The sequence below is a fragment of the Manduca sexta genome, chromosome 22, assembly GCF_014839805.1.
Source record: "Manduca sexta isolate Smith_Timp_Sample1 chromosome 22, JHU_Msex_v1.0, whole genome shotgun sequence".
NCBI classification, from domain to species: domain Eukaryota; kingdom Metazoa; phylum Arthropoda; class Insecta; order Lepidoptera; family Sphingidae; genus Manduca; species Manduca sexta.
In genome coordinates, this window is record NC_051136.1 from 8542427 (window position 1) to 8552727 (window position 10301).

General features: G+C 35.3%; 1 protein-coding gene across 2 annotated transcripts in view; it reads right to left on the reverse strand.

Annotated features, from left to right (window-relative positions):
• LOC115453398 (semaphorin-2A-like) overlaps window positions 1-9948 on the reverse strand; it is a 57594-nt gene extending 47646 nt beyond the window's left edge. The window contains exon 1 of one of the 2 annotated variants that reach the window (XM_037441358.1): window positions 9325-9948. In XM_037441358.1, the coding sequence (XP_037297255.1) occupies window positions 9325-9460 (136 nt within the window). In that variant the 5' untranslated portion in view covers window positions 9461-9948. The remainder of the gene's footprint in view (window positions 1-9324) is intronic. The other variant, XM_037441357.1, reaches the window with a different exon arrangement.
• Between the last annotated feature and the right edge of the window lie 353 nt (window positions 9949-10301).

Sequence of the window (10301 nt, forward strand, 5' to 3'; positions counted from 1 at the left end):
AATACGTTAATGACTGGAAAGAACTAGTTATATTACTGAAGCGCACATTTCAGGCACCGTATTACCAAGAAGAATTGCTTGCCGAAGCTAAATCTAGAACTCAGGGTAAACATGAATCTGTGCTTATTTTTATTGCGGTTTTACAAAATATGTTTAATAGACTTCCCAACAAAATTCCGGAAACGGAAAAAATTATGATCATAGTTAAAACCTCCAGCCATATTATCAAAGAGCAGTATGTAGAGATACATTTACTTCGATCGCAGATCTAATTAACGTCCTAAGAATAGTGGAGCGAACTAAAATAAATTGTGACAACTTTCAAGAACCTAAAACTTTCATAAACTCTCTAGAGCCAGACTTAGCATACAAGGCTACGTCGACCCCAATGGTCGATAAGGAAATTCTAGAGATAAAAATGTTGCAATAAACAATGGCGCTAAAATTAAAATACGTTGTTGGAATTGTCGGGAATCGGGGCACGCATTTCGATCATGTCCAGTACCTAAACAGCGATTATTCTGTTTTAAATGTGGGCGCTTCGGCGTTACTTCCAAAGATTGCACGTGTAAGGGAAACGCTATAGGGAAAGCGCAAAACCTGCCAACTGAGCTTCCCCTTGACAGAAATGATAAAGAATGGCAGGACTGGTTGTCATTTGTTCGGAATTTCATGTCCCAAGACGTATTATCTCTAACATTTAAAAAACAATTTGATAACAGGCATTATGTACACCTTAACATCTTAGGATACATTTGTAGTGGTTTATTGGATTCTGGCGCCACTCGTACAGTAGCAAATTCTAATTTCGTAAATATTTTAAAACGCCTTGGAGTAAAAACACAAAAACTTAAATGCATGAACATATCAACTGCAGATGGAACCAGTCATTGCATTAAAGAATTATTTGATGTACCAATGCAATTTAACAACCAATTTTATATTATTCCTGTGTTACATATGCCAGGTTTAGCACAAACATTGATATTGGGTAGGGACTTTTTTGACAAATTTGGTATCTCGTTTCAGTTTACATCTGATTTGATGCAAGAACCAGCCATTGTGAATACAATTACTCATCAATCAGTAACAATTATGAGTAAGGAGGATTTAAATCCAGATCAGAATAAAGCTCTGGCAAATATCATCACGGAAATTAGGAACAAGATTGGGATAGGGCTTGGCAGAACTAAAATTATTAAACACACTATAGATACAGGAGACAGTAAGCCGGTACATTTGAAGCAATATAACTTTTCGCCAGTTATTAGGAAAGAAATAGAAAAAGAATTAGATGAAATGTTAGATAAAGATGTGGTTGAACCATCTTACAGTCCCTGGTGCTCACCTTTGGTTATGGTTAGGAAACCTAATGGTGGCAATAGGCTTTGTTTAGATAGTAGACAGCTCAATAAGGTCACCAAACGAGATACATATCCCTTGCCGAGGGTGTCCTCAATCTTAGACAATCTACGCAATGCAAAATTTCTTAGCACTATTGATCTAAAGTCAGCATTTTGGCAAATTGAATTAGAGGAAAATAGCAAAGAAAAAACAGCATTTGCAGTGCCGGGCAGGGATTGTTTCAATTTAAAGTCATGCCCTTCGGTCTAGTTAACGCTTCACAATCACAACAAAGGTTAATGGACATTTTATTTCATGCGTTAGAAGGAAAAGTTTGGGCCTACCTAGACGACATCATAGTATGTTCGGAGAACTTCGATGAGCACATAAAAATATTGAAAGATGTTACAAACATTCTGAAAGAAGCCGGGTTAACAATAAATGTAGAAAAATGTAAATTTGCTAGACCTAGTCTGCGTTTCTTAGGATATATTATTGATAAGGATGGGTTACGTACAGATCCTGATAAAGTTTCAGCCATTATAAATTTTCCTAGACCTAGAAAAATAACAGATTTAAAAAGATTTATAGGAATTGCCAGCTGGTATAGAAGATTTGTCAAAGATTTTGCCACTATTGCGGCACCTTTACATAATCTAACAAAAGGTAAAAGAAACAAGAAGTTTGTGTGGTCAGATGAAGCCGACAAGGCATTTGTACACCTTAAAACGTTGCTAACTACCACTCCAGTTATTTCATGCCCAAATTTTACCAAACCCTTTATAATACAATGTGATGCCTCAAATAAAGGAATCGGTGCAGTTTTGTGCCAAAACTCAATAACATTGAACAACCTATATCTTATTTGAGTAGGAAGCTAAACGAGAGGGAACAGTTGTATTCGACTTCAGAAAGAGAACTATTAAGTATTGTTTATGCCATAGAAAAATTCAGACCATATATTGACGGAACTCACTTTACAATTGTCACTGACCACAGTGCTCTTAAAATGTTACACAAAATGAAGGATCCCCATGGCAGATTGGCCAGATGGGCAATGAAAATACAACAATTTAGTTTCGATATAATTCATAGACCTGGTAGGTACAATATTGTTCCAGATGCGTTATCGCGATCTATAAATGCACTCACTGATAACAGCTACAACATTCTAATATTGGACAAACACAAAGACGATTGGTATAAAAGAAAGTGGCTAAAATAGAGAAAACTGAAGAGGTCAACTCGGACTGGCAAGTTAAAAATGGTTTACTGTATAAGAAAATATGTCTAAAGCAATTTCCAGATAAAACTTGTGACTGGAAATTATATATACCGAAATCACTTAAGGGGAGAATTTTAGAGCGATGTCACGATAATAGTACAGCAGGGCATTTGGGAGTAAGAAAAACTCTGTTTAGAATAAAACAATTGTATTTTTGGCCTAACATGCTAACAGATGTGAAACAGTATGTGGGAAGATGTGATATATGTGCTCGTGCAAAAGTGTCGCAGCAATTACCCTTGGGGCAAATGGGGCAACATAGAACAGTGACAAAACCTTGGCAGATAATATCCATGGACTTAATGGGACCATTTCCTAAAAGTAAGAACTGTAACACAATGCTTTTAGTTATAACTTGCTTATTCAGCAAATTCATACTTTTGTTCCCTTTAAGAACGGGGAAGGCTGATAAAATTTGTGAAATCTTAGAAAGTCAGTTCTTATTGTTCGGAATACCACAAGCAATAATTTGTGACAACGGTAAACAATTTGAATCGCACATTTTTAAGAATCTTATAAAACAATATAATAGTCAAATTTGGTTTACTCCTCACTATCACCCTCAAAGTAATCCCACGGAACGGGTTAACAGAGTAATAGGCACAATGATATCGTCTTACATGACGTCAAAAAAACACAATGAATGGGATGTTCATCTACAGAAATTTGCTCATGCCATACGAACATCCATTCATGAGACCACCCAGTATACACCGTCATTTCTGTTCTTTGGAAGGGAAAACATCCATCCCAGCTACTTCTGACACCAGCACCCATATAGTGTCGAATGAGAAAAATAATGAAAATTTCATCAGTGACACTCGGGAGTACTTGACAGACCTACAGTCTAGGAACGCCATTTATAAGGCAGTAGAAACCAAACTCAAGACATGCCATGCCAAAAGTCTCAAATCCTATAACGAAAAACGCAGAATAGCGAATTTTCAAATTGGCGATGTGGTTTGAAAAGAACAAAGTATCTCTCTAAAGCAGGAACCAAATTTATGGCTAAATTAGCACCCAAATTCGAGAAAGCCATCATAGTAAAAAGTTATCGGCCAATGTTTTCATTTAAATAATTCTTATGGTAAACCTATTGGAGTATGGCATTCAAAAGATTTAAAGCCCTTGTGGCAGGGTTATAATAATATTTCGAGTTAAACGAAATAAAATATTATATTAGATATGAATATTTTATTTCTTTGCTAGGTTGGGGGAATGTTATAATATTATTATTTTATAATGACGGGTAGGTTGACATAGCAAAGTATAAGCATAGAAAATCTTAGAGAGTGCACCTTAACTAATAAAAAGTTTTGTTAAATGCCTGTAATGAGCTATTGGCTCGGTGGTATTTGCACTGGTCTGTAGATATCTCGACACCCGAGTTCAAATCCACTCAATTGAGTAGCAGGTTTTTAATGTTTTTTTAAATTAAGTATTTTAACTTCGAGTGACGAAATTAGGAATGACCTTCCGGACATTGTCGGGAGGACATTGGCGTGTGAATGACGTGTAACGTCCCGCAGTGTTTACCGGTACATTTAATTATACCGAGATAGCATAATAGTTTAGTGCGTTGCTTGACAGTTGGAATATGTTTTGAGTTTAATATAATTAATGTGTTGTGCACAGTGGGGGTGAGTTTATATGTTTTTGTTAATAAGGCTGGTGAGCTGAAATAGTTAACTGAAGAGCTAAAATATGTTTTCACTTGTTTTAGACTTAGGACATGCCCCTTTATGTGAGGTTCATCACTAATTACATCCCTGAGACACCCTGCTGGTCGGGTCTTGGTTTTGGCAGAGTTCCGTTGTCGAAAAATAAAAACTCTCCTGGCGTCCAATTTTAGTTATATAGATTTAAACCTAGTTCGTAGTCATAGTTTAATTTGTTATTAGTTAGTGAGTAAGTTAATAAATGTATTACTTGGCAGGGTTCATTATTTGCTTTCATGGCAACCCGTAACAATGTACAGGCTTTAGAATGGAAGGTGGTTGGATCGACTCTGAGATCGTTATGTCTGTACATATTATGGTGGGTTGATATTATTTTTTGAATTCGTACTACAGCAGTACTTAGACTCAGGTTTGAACTTTAGGCCTTCTGAGTATTTTTATTAAAATTGTTATGTAACTATTCATATTTCCTAATCCTTACAAATTATAAAAAAGGCACCCGCCGCATCTGTCTACGCAACGTTGAAAAATCATAAATTACCGAACAGATTTCGATATCTTGTCTATCCAGTGAAAGAATATGGTCACCATAACGTGATAGCGTCCCTTGATCCCCGGCAAAAACCGGCTCCAGGCGGAATGAACTGCAAGCGGGATGAGATCAGAGAAAAGCGATAAATCTATTTGTTCACTTTACCTCCTAGCTTCCACGAGAGTAGTCATGCGAGTTCGCACGATAGCATCAGTTTCCTAGGGACACAGTTTAAAAATCTTAACTAGAGTTTATTAGTTTTGGTTTTGCAATTTCAAGATAGTTTCTTTCATTTTTCGAAAAACGAAATTAAGACAGATAGGTACCCTACCTTAAGCAATTACTTATTTCGTCTCCAATTGATATTTGCTTTGGTCATTGTATTTTAATTTTATCAATAATTAATATTTTGGACTTTTGTTTTTTTTATTGAACAAGACGACCAGTACCTAATATGAAGTTTATTGTTGGTTGTTATTAGAAATGAACATGAACTAAATGTATTTGGTATCAATAACTTGTAGGCTATCTACATATTTGACGCCAAGCATGCCAAAGTGAAATGAGGATAATTTTTGTAACACAATACCTGTGGGTGTTTCACCCACGCGTGATATCTAATTATTATGTGTTGTCTGGTAAATATAGGTTTATATTAACCGCGATAAGATCAGTGGCGGGCGCTGTCTGAATGATCGCGCGACCCTCGCTTGGGCGATGTGAGATGGACCACACGCCGCCCGCCGCGCTGAGATTGTTCCACTAACTACAGCAATGATTACTAACAACGCTCCGTAGTAACAAAAAAAACTGTGTTAAATATTTATTAAATACGTTTATATTATCGTAGAGATAAATACTAAAATATTTAAGTCAATGCATAAACTTACAAACTACAAACAAGTTTTAGTTTCACGTTAAGTGATAAATAAATTAACGTGCGAAATAAAAAAATATGAATGCAAAAAATTATAAACGATGCACTTATTTATAATATCTATTAAAGCACAGAACATGTGTTATAGTAAGTATAATATCGGCGCGCGGGATAATAATTATTGCTATTAAGATTCGTTTCAATGGTAGATATGATGAAGCACGAACATTATAATAAAACTGTCAGATATATCTTATGTTTCGATTACACTAGCTCGTTTATAACTTAATTTAGCCAAGCGAAGCGAGCTCAGTCAATTACCTGCGCAAGCGCACGGCGAACCGGTTTGCAGTGATCCTCCCCCGCCGTGCCTTGGGAGACCAGTGAGCACCCATGCATGTTATTTTTTGCTCAAACTCATTCTTTGTGAACAGGCAACAATTTACTCGTGAGAAATAAAACCGTTCACAGATCAAAAGTTTTATGTTCGTTTTTATAAGGTTTTTGTATATGTAGAGTATCTTGCGCTCAATGTAGAGTATCAAGCGCTTCATGAGTCAATTATTGTAAAATATCTTTTAATTATTACGGTTGTGCAGAACAATTTCAAAATTTTCATAGTTTAAGGATTCTATATTTACACTAATTCATACCATCACATCTGGAAGTGAAACTGGTAATATAGAGTCACCGACGAAGTAAGAATTAACGTCGTATACCGTAGCATATATTGATATAAATATAGTATTTAAATTTAATATTTTATTTTTGTTCAGACAAAACAGATGGGAATGTAAGCCACTTCCTAATGACGTTAAATTGTGCTTGTCGCCCCTTGTTGTCCGAAAGGAATTCAGGGCAACCATTCATCGGATATTAAATATTTATTTGAACATAATAATGGGCTTAATGAAGTTATTCATGTGTAATCTTTATAGCCTATCTATGCTACATAATATCATAATAATAATATCATGATTCTTATAGGACGAGATTAATAGAAATTAAGGGGCACCAAACATATTTACTTTTGCTCTACATGCATAAAACTCCAAATTTAGTTATAGAGGTTTTTTTTGTCTAACTTTTTTATAGCAGTGGATACTTTTATATCTTCTTAGATATCAAAATTCTGTATTGCAGAAGAACTTGAATGTGTCGCATTATAAGTAACAGAAAGCGAACAGGGGTGAACCACATCTTTCGAACGTATATATGTAATCATTAATATGTAATTTCGAAAATTAAATCTTTTGCGAAAATAATAATTTAATAACTACGTTGAATGCTTGTTGACTCGTAAGTCGTCTATTCATTTTTGCTAATTGTATAGCCGTATTTTGACATTAGCATAAGTGAATCATGAATGTCACCTTTACCAAAACTCGCATTTAAACATTATTTTGATAATTTCAAACAATAGATGATAGGTCGAGCACTGTCTTTTGTAATAAGCGATCAACGTTGCCTTTCTGACATTTACAACTATCGATATAAATTTTACATTAAAATAAAATGGTGAATCAAAGACAAAATATTGAGGAATAGACATCTCAATTAGGCATCCCTCAATTTGTTCTGATTCATTTAATCTTACTTCTTATCTCATCTTATTACCTTTTGTCCTACTAATATTATAAATACCAAAGTGAAAATATGATATTTGTATGTTGGAATGTTTGTTAGAAGTAAACTCTGAAACAGATAAACGGATTTGGATAAAATTTTGAACAAACATAAACCATATCCTGGATTAACAGATAGGATACTATTTAGCCCGGTAACTTATTTCTGTAGGAACTTATTGATTTCTTAATCTGATTTTATGAATAGATGGCGGCGGTGTCGTATAGATGGCGTTGTGGATCGGTACAGTTGTTTAGGACTTTTGTAACGAGAAGGCTTTTTAACGCGGATGAAGCCGCAAGCAACACCTATATCACAGCAAGAACATTCAGTTTTTTATATTTAATATTATTTTTATCAAAACTCGTCAAACAGGCGCAGACCGGAAAATATAACACCATTTTAACTAGAACTACTTACCTTTAATTTTTACGGAGTCCGGTTACAAAAAAAATATACAGTTAACTTGTATCAACAAGCATGATGCTATCAAAATAATATGAATAATCTATTCTTTCTTCATAGAAAATTTTATTTCTTTGACGAATTTTCATAACGAAAATAAGAATTTTCGTTACGAAAATTACAATAATTCAATAATAGTACGTAATATGTCATAAGGCGAATAATTTGTTTATAGAAGAAACATATTATCATGAACATATTATGAACTTTAATATAGTTTTTATAATAGAGAAGCGAAAAACTTTAGGAAAAGCACATCAAATTAATATTTATTTACACTCTTTTTAAACATCAATATATTATAGGTGGACTTGATCCCGAAAGCATTCTGTACTATTCACCTTTGAGCGATATAAATATAAAACAATGTAGGTAGATGTAATAAATAAAAGTATAATAAAATATGGAAAAATGACTAATAAGATAAAATGATAGATAATAATATGTAACGCTCAAATGTCTGTTTAATTTATATATAAATATTACAGCGATTATTGTTTCATAGCCTTTATAGTTTCATAGTTTCAGTCTTAAAACTTGAATTAATTAAATGATAAGTACTTAGCACATACAATACCTATATATTATAATATATGTACTAAGTACTTGATTATGTAATCATTTGAAATGCTTGTAAAGTACATTAATCTCCGGTAGATAGTCCAAAAAACATTTGTTTTCTTCTGTTAATTGGTTAGAATACCATAAACAAACACAGAAATAGAGAAAGTTTTAAAAGCCAATTTTATGGGACTGGTTTTTTACTTAAATATAAAAGACTAGGTATTTTCTCTAACTTTGCCCGTGTGTAAGACCTTTTTCGGTACCTATTAAACTCCCACTGTGTACTTTTCCAGGATGAAAAGTAACTTTTATTTTGATCCAAGCTGTGTTATTTCTATACGCCAAATTTTATTCAGCAGTATCTGCGTTTACTTCTGTCGAACAACGAAATGTCGTCACAAACTATCCTATTTATAAGATTAGTAGGTTAATTAATAGAACAAACTAGGTTTATGGGTACAAACGTCAACATTAAAATATAACAGATACATAAATGGGTTCAAAGGATCATTTAATACGCATACCAAGTGCATTGGTTGCCAGGACCTGTTCAGTGTACGGTGAAAAATACCGGTTACTGATGCCATGAAACTTTCTGTTCAACCTTCTGCTAGTTATAACTTTTAAAGAATGTATGTAATGTAATCACATGTTCATTGTATCTACATTATTAATAAATAAAATTTGACTTAATTGAAGTAAATTTTCAGCTTTTGTTTGAGTGATACCGATATAAATTTAACTGATCATCTCAGTAAAACCGTATATTTAACCTATTTGTCATGCTCGTTTTGTAATAAATTCCAGTGCGGCCGTTGGTACTATTATATTTGATAGGTAAATATTTACATTTGATATGACAGCGATTATCAGAAATAAATGTGTCGTTGTGATAATACAATCAACAGTCTTTTTCATTGTGGTAGGTATGTAGTTCGAGTGCATGACTCACCTCTGTGGTGCCTCACGCGGTGATGAGACACTGGCCGGCAACAAGGTTGCTCCTGGTACGCGGTCCAGGAGTCCGCCAAAGCCGTTGCCAGCACGGCCCACAACAACCGTACAATCCATTGCCCGTCGCCACTCATCCTACAGAAGTTCTACCTTTACAGGCACATTAATGCCGCACTCGCGACGCGTTATACCGTACTCTTGTTACCGAACAGCATCATTGGTTACATTTATCGTCCTTTTAATGCACTTTGAACTATAGTCAAGTCTCAATGTCAACAAATTATTCCGGAAAACTTGAGCAATGTTCATTTGTTTACATTACACGCCAACCCAATCGAAATCGGAGAGCATATCGGGCTGAAGTAATTCAAAGAAGTGTTGTGATTAAGCACCACGGTCGTGTCGCGAGTTTGTCATCTAATATCGAGCTATGATCAATCCTCCAGGGTTGAGTTTGGCCGGCAGGACTAACTCATTAGTTTGCTGAGAAGTGGTGTACGATCGCCGAAGCGTCGTGTTGTTGGCGAGCGACGGTCGTGACGTGTGCCCTCGGCATCGCAGCGACGAGAACTGAATGCGAGCGGCTACGGTGAGACCGGCCGGCCCCGGCGGGAATCGGCACACGCGAGACAACGGCTCTATCGAAGCTTGTCGCCGCCTATGCTCCCTGACTCATGCCTTCGCGCGAGACAAGGATGGAATTCATTCGAAACGACTCTTGCTGCAAACGGTCCAAACGTATGAAAAGTCCGCTCGCTTCTCTCGTTTAAGGAAAAGTTCTAACTTAAAAAGTTTTGATAATTTCGCCGATTGGAGTCGCTTGAATTCATGCGAGGGAGATTTGACTGCGCATTGACCCTCAGTGTCGGTACGAACATATTGTAACGAAGGGGATGCTCTCTATTTTACTTAATTTATGTTTATGTTAGGATACGCACGATGAACTTTTATGTTTACAGGCACGCAAAAGGAAGT